General features: G+C 50.1%; 5 protein-coding genes across 5 annotated transcripts; 3 read left to right on the plus strand and 2 right to left on the minus strand.

The window, feature by feature from the left end:
- Window positions 1-263: 263 nt before the first annotated feature.
- EsH8_X_000111 (FAD-binding oxidoreductase) lies at window positions 264-1,969 on the minus strand (the record flags this gene model as incomplete). The annotated part of the gene is made up of 4 exons (XM_083274199.1): window positions 264-899; window positions 967-1,364; window positions 1,443-1,659; window positions 1,712-1,969. The coding sequence occupies 4 exons, from the start codon at window positions 1,967-1,969 to the stop codon at window positions 264-266; spliced, it is 1,509 nt and encodes a 502-aa protein (XP_083119591.1).
- Window positions 1,970-4,095: 2,126 nt separating this feature from the next.
- On the plus strand, window positions 4,096-4,916 carry EsH8_X_000112 (uncharacterized protein; the record flags this gene model as incomplete). The annotated part of the gene is made up of 2 exons (XM_083274200.1): window positions 4,096-4,113; window positions 4,173-4,916. 2 exons carry the CDS (start codon window positions 4,096-4,098, stop codon window positions 4,914-4,916), a joined length of 762 nt encoding a protein of 253 aa, XP_083119592.1.
- Window positions 4,917-6,783: 1,867 nt separating this feature from the next.
- Window positions 6,784-8,064, plus strand: EsH8_X_000113 (zinc-binding alcohol dehydrogenase family protein; the record flags this gene model as incomplete). The annotated part of the gene is made up of 5 exons (XM_083274201.1): window positions 6,784-6,931; window positions 6,998-7,132; window positions 7,186-7,395; window positions 7,454-7,824; window positions 7,879-8,064. The coding sequence occupies 5 exons, from the start codon at window positions 6,784-6,786 to the stop codon at window positions 8,062-8,064; spliced, it is 1,050 nt and encodes a 349-aa protein (XP_083119593.1).
- Window positions 8,065-9,184: 1,120 nt separating this feature from the next.
- EsH8_X_000114 (DUF3176 domain-containing protein) lies at window positions 9,185-11,593 on the minus strand (the record flags this gene model as incomplete). The annotated part of the gene is made up of 3 exons (XM_083274202.1): window positions 9,185-9,584; window positions 9,659-11,078; window positions 11,155-11,593. The coding sequence occupies 3 exons, from the start codon at window positions 11,591-11,593 to the stop codon at window positions 9,185-9,187; spliced, it is 2,259 nt and encodes a 752-aa protein (XP_083119594.1).
- A 1,102-nt stretch (window positions 11,594-12,695) lies between these two features.
- On the plus strand, window positions 12,696-14,948 carry EsH8_X_000115 (heterokaryon incompatibility protein-domain-containing protein; the record flags this gene model as incomplete). The annotated part of the gene is made up of 1 exon (XM_083274203.1): window positions 12,696-14,948. The coding sequence occupies one exon, from the start codon at window positions 12,696-12,698 to the stop codon at window positions 14,946-14,948; it is 2,253 nt and encodes a 750-aa protein (XP_083119595.1).
- Between the last annotated feature and the right edge of the window lie 297 nt (window positions 14,949-15,245).

Raw genomic sequence — 15,245 nt, forward strand, 5'->3', positions numbered from 1 at the left:
AATAGATCATCTGCGTTACCATATATACTCTAATAGTTAGCTGAATGCAATGCAATGAACATTTTCCATGCTAACCCTCCAGCCAAGAGGAATTTTATCATTTATCGGTACCAATGCTTCGTTTCTCAAAAGTGTGAAGCATCTTTGATAATTGGAAAGCCTGCTAAGACCAGACCCAGAGGTTGACGAAGGGGGTGAGTCTACACATCTATATCCCAGCTCTTTTCACTTTCCTTCCAGACCGTAAGTCATTATCTTCACCCTCAAGCGCCTGCAAGAGAAGCATAGAATCCAAACTTATTGTAGGGATCAAACTTGGTCTTGATAGCCTGGAGCTTCTCGAGGCGGTCAATGTCACGGCCGTAAACCCTCGGAAGCTCCTCGCCACCCATGGCGTAGTTGACGTAAGAGTGAGCAGTCTCACCGTTGCGGCTAGCAACTTGGAGCCTCTCTCCGAAATCGCGGGCAACGGCGAGCTCAGTCTCGTCATCACCGGACCAGAACAGGAAAGCAGCCAACATGTTGTGTTTGTTGCGCTCCTCTGGGGGAACGGCGTTGAAGTCATCGGGAATGTCGCGGACGCCCTTGCGGCCATATGACTCGAAGATGAAGGTGGAGGTGTTGTAGGTTTCGATGGCGACAAGGTCAGTGAAGATGTTGTAGCTTTCGCGCATGGACGCAGGGTCCCAGCGGACAATTGAGTTGACGTAGCCGGCCCAATTCTGACTCGGGACACAGACCCTATCGTCGCGACCGAAGTTGGTGATATCGAAGAGTTCGTTCCAGTAGATATCGGTAATAGTCTCCTCGCGAATGGGGCCGATGGCACGATAGGCCTCAATGTATTGGGGAGCGGCGGTGTCGTAGCCCTGGTAGATGAGTTCCATGACGAGAACAGGCTGAAGCATTGTTAGCAAGTGGTGCTAGATGCCTCCTGCGGCAACTAATACGAGGCTGGTTACTTACCTTCTCAGCGTTGATCTCGGGCAAGTTGCGGTAGTAACCGTTCAGAACAACCAGGCCGGGTTCGGCAATGGTATCTTCAAGCTCGTTCCAGGTGTTGAAGTAGTCTTCAATCCTATCGGCCTCATAGACAAAGGTCATAAAAGTCCATGGATCCGGGTGGATGTCGTAAACCTTGACCTCGAACTCAAGGACAATACCCAAGTTGTGGCCAGCACCACGAAGACCCCAGAAGAGATCTGCGTTTTCAGTAGCCGAGGCAGTCACAACAGTACCATCATGAAGGGCGACCTTGGCCGAGACCAAGTTGTCAGAAGCGAAACCGTAATCGCCTTGGAGCACACTGTGACCTCCACCCAGGAGAGGACCCATGATGGAGACGCACTCGCAAAGGCCGTGGACTAGGGAAAACATGCTTGTGAGTTGATCTTTCTTGGCTTATTTGTGAGGGATTCACATGATAGGGCAAGGGAGATTACCAGCTTGCTTTCCATACGGATACAGAGCCTGGACGACTTCGTATTGAATGACACCGCCACCGGCAAATGCGGTGTCATTGTTGGGGCTGAGACCGATGTGGTTGAGGCCACGCATGCGGATTTGAATTCCGTCCTGGATCTTGCTGATATCGTCGGTCCAACCGTGGGTACCGGTGACAGCCAGGAACGGGACTCCGATCTCATTAGCGACTTTGATCTGTAAAAGAGTCAGATAAAGTATTTTCCTTCTGGGACTGCTTGTCATGTACCGTGTTCACGACATCGTCTTCAGCAGCTACGTCAACAACGGCGAGATAGCCCGGGTTGACGCGGGGAGAAGCAGCACGATGGATAACATCATACCATTTTTCGGAGTCGGGATAGATAATCGTGGCGTTTTCGGAGAGCTGAGGCGTGAGCAATTCCTTGATATGCGCCAACTTCACCTCGGCAGTGCCGCTGGAGGACACTGCAGCCTGGACGGCAAAACTGAAGAAGCCAGCTGCCAGGATGTTCAAAAAATGCATTGTTTTAACCACTGTAACTGGTGCTGCTCAAGGTGGGCTAGTCAGGGTGCTACTGGATGAGAACGAGGTCGGCTTGTCAGAGAGAGAAGAAGCGCAATATGAGGCTTGCGAAACTGTCCATCTTTATAGATTTCCAAGCCCGTGGCCAAAACTTATCAGCTGTTATTTACAAGTCCAGCTCATGGTGGCATGGTTCAGAAAGCTCCTCCGTCCAATCCCATAGAGCTCTCATGCCGCAATGTCTGGATGAAGGCATTCGCCGATGCGACAGCCCCGCTTTCGTTCGCGACAAATGCCACATCACTTCGATTTGCCATTTCTTCGCAGACTATACGGAGGAGCCGTTCAAGAGATCCCGCCAAACGCGCCAAAATAATACCATGTCAACTTCACAAGGGGTATAACAAGGGGTATAACAAGGGGTTGTTGCACAGGGGCCCTGCGCACGCTATTTTGCGCTAACATATGCGGTTTTTTTGTTGTTACGAAAAGCATCAATTCAGTACTAGTGCTAAATTATCGTTGATTTTAGATGCCACATGTGCCCCAGAGCGTTATCTTCCAGCCTGGTATCACTTCTCATATTCCTTCGGCTGTTAAAAGCAATGCCGGCCTTAATGGTACAGCCAGTTTACTCGGTTGGGTGCATAACAGAGGCAGAATACGACTTCGCAGGTGTGATGGTTTACGGGGTCCTTGCGGAAAGCGGCAACCTCCGGATGCTTGATATCTGGGTTGATAATCTTCACTGAGGGCAAATATTTGCTAGGTGAATTTATAGACTTACTGATACAACAGTGGCAGCCCCGGTGCGCCTTGTCCCAGCGCCGAGTAGTTGGGCGGCCTTCCTGGGGCACGGCGCAGAGATTGGAGATCGGCCCGAGTCTGGGCATGGGTCTTTGCACCTTTCAGACGGTTCCGTAAGATAGTCTTCAGGGTCTTCTAGATCCGTACCGTCTGTCGATAGGGTGTTCGGGACAGAATATATTCTATTGATTTGGGGATGCTTTATATTAGATTGAAACCTTTAGTAATGGTTTGAGGGAGGAATAAGGTGCGCGGTGATGTAGTGGTCCCACGTATACACTAGGAGAGGTAGCGAGGATGTCGTGAGATTGGGATGCTGAGCCGAGGGCGGGAAAAGGACAGGACGACTCCGATGCGCACATTTCGCATCATCCAGTCGAATAACACGGTTAAGTGGGTTCGTCTGTGTGGTTAAGCGTAGCGTGGGTCGTGTCTAGTGTAATTACATAACACAATTATACAGCCGGTTTGGATTTGAGGGGCCTGTGCTTGTCATGTTCACTCTTTTGAAAGGCCGGTTCAAACAAAAGAAATAGACCCACATCTTCCAGGCGGGGGATAAGGCTATTCAGGATAAAGACAGGGGGCGTCGTCTGAGGAGAATGCCGAGATAAGACTTAGCAGGGGAGGGCCGAGATGCGAGCGGGTTGTGTGCGTCTTATTCTGAAGTTCAGGAAAGTGTAAGCGGTGCTTAGAGTTGCCCCTCTCAAGAAGGCCCGAGCGTGATGACAAATGATCCTGAGGTTACGCTTGCAGTTACATTACAGTCTTTGCCATGGCCCCAAACCTTGCAACTGCAAGCCATTTGGAGACGTCAACCACATCGTCCAACCAAACAAAAATTCAATCAAAGTGAAGCACTTACATCAACCTGTACGAACACCGGTTTAATCGTGGTTGTGGAGACGCTGTGATGACAGACTGGCTCATGGCGCGATCGACTTCTCTCGGCGGAAGTTACAAACGACCCTTGAGAACAAGAACCCGATCCGGATGGTATAAACTCGTATCTTTCGTCTTTGTGAAGAGTTTGGAGAGCGAAATCTGACTAGTGGGCAGTCTTCCCTGCAGAAGCAGAAGGAGAAAATGTGGGTGCTCATTGGATTCTGTTCAATGCCTCTAGTCTCTGACCCAGGTCACCAATAGGTGATGGGGCTAGGCCCAAATGTCGAAACTGTGAGTTCCGAGGTGACGGTTGTGCTTGGGGTATCAAGGTCTCCTTTCACCCGGCGCGAGCGCATAGCCTCTCTGCCGAGGATGAGGTTGCACTTCTGGCCGTCGAGCGACAGAGACGACTCGGCAACGCTCCACAGCGGGGCATGGACAGACACTCACTCGTAAGTCGTTTTCTTTGCTACTTTTGATGTTCAAGCAATACTAAAGAACGATGCTATAGTTTATCGATGACACGGAAAGCATATTGAGACACTACTTGGCTAGCTGTAATGCGCCGTCGCCCCCGAGCTCAGATGCAGACGGAATCTTGGACAACGTGGCTCTTTCTCCCGATAACGAATCACTTAGAGTCCTTAAAGCAAAGGGGGCTTTTAATGATGGTGAACAGACTGTCAGTGCATCCTGGACGTTACAGGATGATATCGATCATTCCAGCCCGCAAGAGGATGCAACCTCTATTGCTGTGCCGCCGAGCTTATCACAGGATTCAGCATCGTTGCCAGATATCGATAGGGTATGCACAGTGCCATTTTCACTTGGTCAAGCGATACTCAAAGAAGTTTCACCGCTACCGGAGCTCGACCTGCCCATTTCCAAGATTGAACAGTCTCACCTGATGCTCGCCTACCTCCGCCATACCGGCACTTGGTGCGAAACCACGGATTCCGATAAGCACTTCACTGTCAAGAGCATCCACCACATGATGGGATCCAAAGCCTTCGTCGCTGCTGCTCTGTCTTTGTCGTCTCGCCAACAAGAAACAATCAGGGGCCGACAAGGACAGACGGCCCTGGAACTTTATCAATACACGATCCGAGTTCTCATACATCAAAACCCGTCGGAAGCTGACGCCTCGGTCTTAGCAGCATGCACTCTGCTATGCGTCTACGAAATGATGGCATCGGATGTCTCGGAGTGGAGACGGCACCTCAAGGTGCGTGTTACATTCCTGGATACTTTGTAGTTACTCATTTCCATTGCCAGGGCTGTGCCGGGCTATTGAAGAGTCGCCAATGGGGCGGCTCCAGCAAGGGGATTGTCAAGTCCTGCTTCTGGGCTTTTGCTAGAATTGGTACGTTTCAATACTCCTTGCTCTTCCAACAAACTCATGAGGAAAGATGTTTGGGCAGCTTTCGTCACCCGCCAGGTAACTCTGATACCCACCGAATCCTGGATTGAGAATGATTCTATATCGTCCACCTCAGCGATCGGAAACGTTGATGACTATTCCAACCTGGCCATTTTGATTTTTGCAAAAATAATCAATTTCATTGCGCACAACCCAACGTCAGCCATTCTTTCAGGACCCCAGAAGGCGGCCATGGCCAAAAGACACTGGGATGATCTCGTGCTTTGGTGGAATCTCCGACCAAAAGAAGTGCGCCCGCTCATGAGAACAGACCCTGGATCCACGGGTTGTCCATTTCCCATTACAATATTCACTCAGTCGGCGTCAAGTATGTAGGAGCGTAATGGAGAAGGTACATAAGTTTGCCATGACTGACCTAAAGCCAGTTTGCGGCAACACCTTCTATCATGCAGGCTCGATTCTCTTGCTAGAGACAGGACTTATTGACTTACCCTCAGCAGAAATGGAAATTGTGAGGACTCTCTTAGCCTATCAAGTTGTTTGCCTTATGTGCTGTACTTTCACAACACCACAAGCTAACACGATAATTCCAGTTCGACCCACGCTGGCACGCTCGGGAATTGGGGGGCATCTCGGTATCAAATTATTCCCAGTGAGTAACAGCTCTCTCTTGAAATTTCAATATCGTTAATCTCAGAACTCACTCTACTGTAACAGTGCCAATTGGGTGAATCACTTGCAACCCTTATACATAGCGGGGAGAACCTTTGCCAATGCCTCCCAACGGAAAAGTGAACCAGGGCAAGACATGTGTGGTCTTCCATGCAGCGACACATTCAGCGCTGGCGAAGACTTCGCCCGCGAGAAGTTAGCATTGCTTCAACATCTAGCAAGAATTGAGAAGGAAACGGGGTGGAAGTCGTCAGATAGAGCTACGGAGCTACGGAAGCTTTGGGATCTTACATAGGCGTTGCTACGAGGTCCACACTCCAGAAAGTGAACTGGTACCGAGATCTCGCTAATGTTAACAAAGAAATGAGTGACAGGCCGGCGCCGTTTCATCCCCCTATGATAAATTGGGTATTGCCAAGACGCATCCAGGCCACAGGGCAGGAGTGACGGTTAACAAGGACTATTGTTTTGTGAGTGAAGCGTAGGACGAGTGGGTCGTAGTCGAGTTACCGCGCCAACTCCAGTTTTTACGCAGTCAACTCGACGGGTTCCAATTTGTTTAAAAAAAATATTAGTGTACAAAATGGCATGATGGTGTTTGAGGACTCTAGAGATCCTCCAGTCAGCCGACATGGTTCAGGTAATTGACGTCGTGCACTAATTTTGTGTGGTCTGAAGACTATAAGACATTAATTCTTGACATGGCCTGGAACCTCGGTTGTATATGCGTGTTGGTTCTGCCTGTATAATAAAACCGACTTTGACTCCAGTTATGTTCCTACAAGCTGCTGTATGGAGCCATTAGTAAAGCTGGAAAACCTGCGCCCGGTCCCGGCGCTTGCGCTTGCAGTTACACTTCCTGGGTTCTCAGCACCATTATGGTCAAGTTTGAGGTGGATGCATCGTAATGACGTGGCACTGGTGAGTGACGACACAGCGGCAAACTTGAAATCACAGCACATCATCAAGCGATAGTGGTTCTTCTGAGCTGTTGACAAATCAAAGTAAAAGCTTGACTTATAAATATGTGTCTTGAATCGCCGGGAGACACTATTCGAATAAACCAAACATGTCAGAACAACGAATGCAAGCTTTGGTGACCGAGGTGCCAGTCGAGGGCTCGCCGGTGATGGTGAAGAAGTTGATTCCGGTCCCCGAGCTAGCACCGAATCAGGCCCTGGTAAAAATCTCATACATTGCTCAGAATCCAACAGATGGTATGTTATCAGATATCAGTATTACCTTGAGGGTAAAGAACCTGCACGTACTGACAATGGCCATAGTTCAGTCTCTTGATAGCAACGCTTTTGGCAACGATGCCGTGCTCGGTTGTGATTATGTTGGCACGGTCGAAAAGACGGGCGACAAGTGCAGCAAGCTTTCGAGAGGAGACACCGTTGCCGGGTTAATCTGGGGAGGTGCGTTATTGTCAGTCATTCGACGTTATGATGCAAACCTGACAGGTCTAAAGGCGAAATCAAGGGCATCGGCGCGTACAGCGAGTACTCTGTCGCGGACGATAACATAAGCTTTCGAGTGCCAAAGAACATCTCCTTGCAGGAGGCCGCTACGTTGCCTTTGGCTTCGATGACTGCCTGGCTCGCTTTGTTCTCTAAACAATGCCTTTCAATTCCTCGAGACAGCAGCATCGGTACCTCGATTCTCATTTGGGGCGGTAGCTGTACGTTGCCCCTCACATTCTTCATCTGCATGCAAGTCTTTACTGATCTGTATTCCAGCCAGCGTCGGTTCATACGCTATTCAGATAGCAGCGATGCAACACTTGAATGTGGTTACGACGTGCAGCCCTCGCCACTTTGATCGAGTGACGGCTCTAGGCGCAAGTCATGTGTTTGACTACAACGATGTTAACGTAGTTGAGTCCATTCGAAAGGCAGTTCCAGGTCTGAAATACGTCTTCGACACAATTGGGAACAAGTCCTCTTCAGGCCAAGCATCCCAAGCTATCGACGAGCGCGGCGGGTGCCTTTGCACTGTTCGCCCCGGAAAAGCCAACACGGACGATGTTTCGAAGCAAACCACGGTAACCGATGTCCTGGTTTGGACTGCATTCTTGAAGGAACATCAGTACGGTGACTTCAAGTGGCCGGTAGGTTGAAAGCTAAGCAAACTGATTTCTAATCGGTAACTGACAATGAAGAAGGTTAATGAGGATGACCACAAACTCGGCACCGAATTTTATGAGAAACTGCCGGACTGGATCGAGGCTGGGAAGTTTAAACCAAATAGCCCGAAGCTGATTCCTGGAGGCCTTGACGGTGTGAAGAGGGGTTTCCAAGCATACCGAGACGGTGCTATTTCGGGCGAGAAGCTGGTTTACGGACTTTAGGGCCCTCTATAGACGTGACAGGTTTCAGCATTAGCTATATATAGCAGGCAGTAAGAGTTTAGGATAAGAAAAATACGAAAAAAGATAAAAAAGAAAAAAAAAACTCCCCTGTACAGTATTTGATTGGAGGAGTTTGGTAGTGTGCACAATGCTCCCGCTAAATGCAAAAGTAATGACGATGAAACCCAAAAAAATGTTATTTGGATTGCTCCACATTGGAATTTTATAATGCCTCGTGGCGGAATCGAACCGCCGATCTTCTCATGACACTAGAGTACTAGTGAGACGCTATACCACTTAGCCAACAAGGCTTGTTACAATGCATTCACATTGTCCACTATAATCCATGCACGGCCCTGCGGAAGTGGGGCTTCGGGAACACAAGCATTGATTTGTGTTTGGGAACCAGAACAAACTCAAGTTGAAGCTGGACTTTTGATAGCTTAGTGTTTTGTGAATAGGCGGCACGGAAAACGATATGATGTCGGCCTAGCCTTGAGTTATGAGTGTGTGCATCTAGGTCATTAATCCTACCTTGCGCTACTGTGCGTATGGGTGTGTCATGGTATTTCACACGTTGTCGTTAGTGAGATCAAGTTACTATGTCTAGAGGGAGGACGTCGCATATAATATAGAGGCCATTCCCTTCGTCCCAGGACTGGCGATGGGGCACAAAGCTAAATGCAATCAATTTCAAAACCTCTGGGTTAAAATGTATCTGGCGCGTGATACCCGGTCATAGTTCAAGTGCTCGTTTCCCGTTGAAATGATCATGGATATCAAAAGCTTCCGGAGTGCCACAAGAACGCCACCCAAAACGGCCCAAGAGGACGAGGAAGAGGACGAGGAAGAGGACGAGGATGATAATAGCATGGGGAGCTCTGCTATGTGACCCGAGATGAGTTAGAAGACGTCTCAGTAGGACGTAGACATAAATGAAATTAACGCCATAGAACATGCATATGAAGGGTTACAAACGCCCAATATCACGACTAGATCATTTTACGAGGCATAACGTAAATTTTAGTCGTCTATTGTTGAAATGACTGACCCACGCGTGGCAATATCTCTGTTGGAGATTATTACAACTGCTGGAACTGCTGGACACTCCGAGACGAATTCAGTCTAGAAATTCCACGGTTTTATGCTTCACCCGTACAATTTTATCTCCTTCAAGCCTGACTCGGAGTTCTCTTGCCGTCGAGACTAGACTGTCTGCGGATCGGAGCCCACCGCCTGCAGCAGCACGACAGTCGTCACTGAGAGCTATAAGTGTCGCCAGCGACGAGTCTTTGACGTCTCGGAATGCAATCTGGTCGCCCTCAGATGTCCCACTCCGACTTCTGGTGAGTGCTTGGTTGGCTATGGTAAGAATGAGGAATACGGCCGCAAGTAAGATTTCGACCGCCAGGAACGAGATCCATTCCCAAGTTATTCGGACATGAGATGCCTGCTTCCAAGCTTTTCCCGTCACGTTGAAAGCATACTGGGTGTACTTTCTAGGCTTACTGGCACGCATGCTGAGATTCAGATGTTAGATACATAACAGCAAGTGAAGTTTGGCTGAACTAGACACAGTAGGGAATCCACTTACTGTGACGAAAGGCTTATGGCAACATTCGTGTAGAAGTTGGAGATGAGGGTCTGGCGCAGATCATGGTTGACAATGGTGTCCAGTCGGAACACAGATGTAAAGAGATTCTGTGCGAATTCCCTCCCTGTAACGGCTACCGACGCATCTTTCTTGTCCGGCGAGTCATAGGGCGTTGTTATGTATCCCTGCATCCCTTGTGCCATTTCATAAGCCATTAGTTCCATAGCTCTGTAATTGGCGCTGAATCCCTCCTCCTCTCCAAACGAGGAACCGTCTTCTTCGAAAGGGCCTGGTTTCAGACTTTTGAGATGAAGCGTCTCATTCCACCGACGAGGCTTACTGTAGCAAGATATAAAATTGTCGTATAATATAGACAGACATGCCGTGTCTAAGGAGAAATCGCTGTTCTCATCGACTGGTTCCGCCAAAGAATCGACAAGTTCGGTCGTAGGAACATTCATCGTTACCTTTGTATCGTAGGATTGTACGCAGAGATAATAAAACATCTCCCAGGCTTCATATTGAAATCCACCAATGGCAGCCAGCATGTCTTCCACGCTTGGGGTCGTTGCCTGACTCCACCAAGTGTAGTTTTCAACGACGGGAGAGGTGTAAATCAAGGCGAAAGATGCAACCCTTGCTTGCGAAAGGGCGGCATCGTCCTGGAAAGCAAAGGTAGTACTGCCGTTCAGAAAGATTGTCGACATCGCCATAGATGTCTGATGGGCGAGGGAATGATTTCCTGGGAGAGAAGCCTTCCAGACTTTGTCCCCAGGGAAAACGTTACCCCTAATAGGCACATCCAGCTGTTCCGGGTCGTCAAATTCCTCAGTTTGTAGCAGTGCCGTAATATTTGCCATTTTGACACAGACACCCAGAGTATCATATCTGTCGAATGTACAATTACCAGTTGAGCAAAAGGGCACAACTGGGGCGATGGGTGTCTTAAAACCGGTAGTGTCAGACACCGTAGCCATCAGAACCGCCCGTTCAGAACTCTTATCCAGTCTATCCAAGGGCGACCTGATAGTACGAATGGCCGGGGCCCTAGCCACTTCTCCTGGAGCCACAATATCCCACACTGGGTAATCGATAGCTAGCTGCGTGATTGGGGAAGTCAAGGTGCTCACAACCATCAAGAACGCCCCAAGAATGACGAAGTGGCGATAACCGACCCGGCGTAAAAGAACCAAAGCACCCCAAGGGCTCCTGCTTGCCTGGTCGAAAACTTGGAAATCGTGAAGCGGTCGTTCCCGAAGAAACCAAGTCCACTGAGTCTGGCTTATTGCTACGGAGACGGGGACCATGAAAGCAGCTTTGGCTATAGTGGTGAAGAAGGCAAGGAAGGAGTTCAAGGTGACACTGAGTGGCCAATCCGGCAAGGGCTTCTGGTCGTAGTTCCGGAGAACGACGACAATGGCTACGAATCATAACATCCACGTATGAGTAACGAGACGGGCAATTAGAGTATGAGCACAATGAACAGACAAACTTACCTGTAAATGCAGAAAGGCTGAGTAAGATGAATACAACTTCCAGACGCCATATTTTCCACAGCGGCTTGACTTCCCGTCGCACAGGCGTCGGACTTGGAGAAGTGGTGCTGGTCTCGTCGAAAGCGAACGAGGTTGGCAAAGTCATGTATTCGCCCCGTGAATACCTCGCAGGGTCAGGAACAGGCTTTCGCTTGAGAGTAACATTCCCAGGTGGAATGCTAGCAGTTGACACAGATGGGATGTCCTCCGGACACGGCATAACCAGTGGCCTTCTGTCGGTTCGGCAATCAGTATCGCGAGTTGCAGGGTTGACGAACTTGGCCGCATTGTTAGCTCGACCGACGGCAGAAAAATTCAGGGACATATCGCCCTCGGGACCTTCCCTGCGAGCCTCAGTCGACATCAAGTCATTGGCGGGAGGAGGAGGACGAAAAGACATCTCTTTGACCTTGACTCAAAAAGTTGACTCCGGAAGTGGCTCAAAGAAAATCGTATTCGTTGCCCAGGTCGTACAAAATTCAGGATCCTGCCCTCTGCAGTTTTCTCGGCACCTGTTTCTGCCACTGGAGTCCAGACGCATAAAGAGTAAGCCTCTGGGGAGACGACTCTTGGGGGATGCGTCGCTGGATTAAGGCTCGCCATATCTCGCCTCGCGCATGATCCAGACCGCCCATCGCGCTTGCGTGATTTCTTGGAATGACCCAATAGCAATGCCTGATTACACCCGCTGAGCCTGGGAAATTAAGTGGCAGTGTTTGATTTGTGACAGTGAACTCGTTTAGGTCAATGCCAAGCACAGAAGGATCGCACCAACCCCATTTTGTCCAAATACGCAGGGGCTTTGGCACCGCTGAGGACCGGCCCCCGACTCAAGAGCCTCGTCTATAAGCACACCACGTATCTTTGAATCCTCCATACAGCCTGATCAGTGAAAATAGCTGCCTGGAAGACGGTCGAAATAACCATGTCGGTCATGGTCATATCTCTCTAGGGGCATTTCGCTCTCTCATTAGAAAGCTATCAAAATCGTCACTTCGACCTTGTCGAAGTTCTATTTGAAGCGTGGGATCATGACAAAAGGCATAAGCCGAGGAACAAGACCCCAATTACTGACTATAGATTTCGGCGGTTGACGACTGACTGCAGCAACTCATCGTCTTTGTTGCCACCTGTCAGCTGGGATCATAAGCCCAGTTTGGATTGACACCTAGACCGGCCCTCAAACCCCATGAGTTACATCATAAGGAATGCACATGGTCAGAAATTTGAATCGAGTTCTGTCCCTCAACCACATCCAATTGGCATGTTCATATAGGCGCGACCGATTTCCGGTGTTGCTGCGGCTAGCGGCTGTGCTGACTGCGGCACAATGGTTGGGGAGCCTTATATCCGGCGTGTAATGGGATAATCGACACCCTCCCCTGTAGGCCAGTTATCGTCAGGCAAAAACTGTAGCTCCGCTTGACCCCTCACTCTCAAGCGATTCCTGTCATGAACCAGACTGAAACAGAGCAATCGCAGCATCGACTTGTATTCCCGATATGAAAGCTGCATCAATCTCCATCAACGAGCCAGCGCCGAACTACGTATACAAAAAACTACAAAATGATGATATTCGCCTTGTCAAAATCCTCCCCGGTCGGTTTGACGACGTCATTCGTCTCGAGATCTCTCATGTTCCTCTGCCGCCGTCACTACCGATCGTCTCGCAACGGCTGGCCCTGTCCGAGTTGAAGAAAACACTGCCTCCAAACTGGGATGTTCATGAGGCACGGGCAAGCTACCGGTTCCTTTTCTCTTACAAGGATCCAGATACAGGGGCAATAATTAATACATCGTGGACACACCCCATCGACACGATCGCCCCATCCCTCTACCTCGAGCTGAATGAATGGCGAGAAACCTACGAGCCGAAATACGAAGCCCTGTCGTATACGTGGAGCTCGCCTCTTGACCCCGAAACAGCATATATCGTAACGGAAAAATCGTCGCCCTTGTTGAATCTGCCTATCAGAAAGAATCTTGCCTCTGCCTTCCGACATCTTCGCTACCTGGACAAGCCGCGGACAATGTGGATCGACGCACTTTGCATCAACCAGTCGGACATCATCGAACGCAACGAACAGGTCCCTCGCATGGTTCACATCTACCCGCTCGCTCAGCGCGTCATCTCGTGGCTTGGCCCAGAAGAATCAGATTCCCAAAATGGCAATGGCCACGCAATGCGAACCCTTGGTTTTCTGGGGAGCCAGACTCTCACGACCGTCGACAACCTGATCATCGCCGTCCCTGGGGCGACGGAAGGAAGACACTGGGATGACCGCACGGTGCTCCCGTACGACGGCGACACTTGGGCGGGCATCGCCCAACTCTTGAACAGAGACTATTTCAGACGGCTCTGGGTCATCCAGGAGATCCAGCTGGCTAAGGAGGTTATCTTGTGCTGTGGAAACAGCTCGGTAAGCTGGGATCGGTTCTGCAACGCCGTTAATTTCCTTTACACGAGCCAGCACCTCTCGCAGTCGCTCATCCCACGCATGAGGCTGCGGCTTGTCAAGCGTCTCGCTCAGATGGGGTTCAATTACCCCGTCTCTTGGAGCCTTCTTAACTTGATTGACGGAAGGGGCTGTCTCGACCCGCGGGATCTTATCTATGGTCTCCTCGGTCTACTACCAGCTTCGTTTTCTTCCTCGATCAAGCCCCGTTATGATCTACCGATCGGACATACTTACAGAGAAGTCATGCTAGCGCACATTAAGAATGCGCAGCGACTTGAGTTGTTCGAGGCATGCTCCCTCGCCCGGAGAGAGCATGAACCCGGAACCCTACCTTCGTGGGTGCCCGACTTTTCGACGCCGCCGGCGGTGGGCAGAGAGGTCGGCATGCAGCTCGCGGCTGGATACTCGCGGTGTTGGACAGAATGTGGATGGGAGGAGCAATTGCAGCAGGACGTCTTGCGGGTGGCCGGATTGCAATGCGCAGTAATAACCCGTGCGATGAAACCAGTCCCGGTAAGCCATAACCTGTTGGATACACTGGCTAATGTGAGAGCTCTGGAGCCCGATGACCTCGACATGGCGCCACCGTATGTTACCGGCGAGCCTTTTCGGGTGGCATACGCAAAGACACTGGCTGGGAACCATGTACGGGAGAGGTTCCCCACGCTCAAGTTCCCGGATCTGGAAACCTGGTTGACACAGGACTCCCCAAATGCTCTATTTGGGAAATCTTGGGAAGGCCATGCCAAAGGCGTCCCGATTGCATTCGCTGAGGAACGCGCCTTGCGCCTTTTCCAGGGTCGTCGGTACTTTTTCACTGATAGGGGATATGTCGGGTTAGGACCCGCGGGTTGTGAAGTAGGAGATATCATCTGTGTTCTCCTTGGCTACGACGCCCCAGTGGTTTTACGGCCCAATTCACAGCCAGGAACCCCCCTCAAAACCTTTACCCTGGTCGGCGATGCGTTCGTCTACGGGCTGCACGACGCTACTGCCTTGCTGGGCCCACTACCAAGCCCGTGGCGAGTGCAGGTTTTTGAGGATGACGCTGGCTATTTGACGACATACAGATTCTTCAACTCACAATCCAACGAGCTCTCGGACGAGGACCCAAGGCTCGGGCCCCTAGAACAGTGGACGAGGGTGTCAAGCCCACCCAGGACTGCAGAGGATCCCGTTATATTCCAGTGCTTCCAACATAATCACACGGGGGAGATTATCAAGAATGATCCTCGGTTGGACCCGGAAGCTTTGACCAAACGTGGCTTGAATGTAGATACATTTTGCCTTGTTTAATAATGATGGCTATTGTTGAACTGGCTTCAATCGTGATGAGATGAAATAATTAGATGAGAGGATTCTTTTTTTTAGTGGCTGAAAAGAGTTTATGGGTTAATCACGGCAGGTCGATGTCTCTGCATTCACCGTATCCTCATAGCTCAACTCACTTTTTCTCGCATCCAGGTATATCTGGTCGCATCAGGACACTGGACGTAACTCTCGCCCTCAGCTCCGCCAAAGATATTTTGAGCGCCGCTAGATTTGCAAGTGGGACTACAATGAGGATAGGACCAAACTATCTGAATTTGTACT

This window comes from Colletotrichum jinshuiense, chromosome 10 (genome assembly GCF_051148585.1).
Source record: "Colletotrichum jinshuiense chromosome 10, complete sequence".
NCBI classification, from domain to species: domain Eukaryota; kingdom Fungi; phylum Ascomycota; class Sordariomycetes; order Glomerellales; family Glomerellaceae; genus Colletotrichum; species Colletotrichum jinshuiense.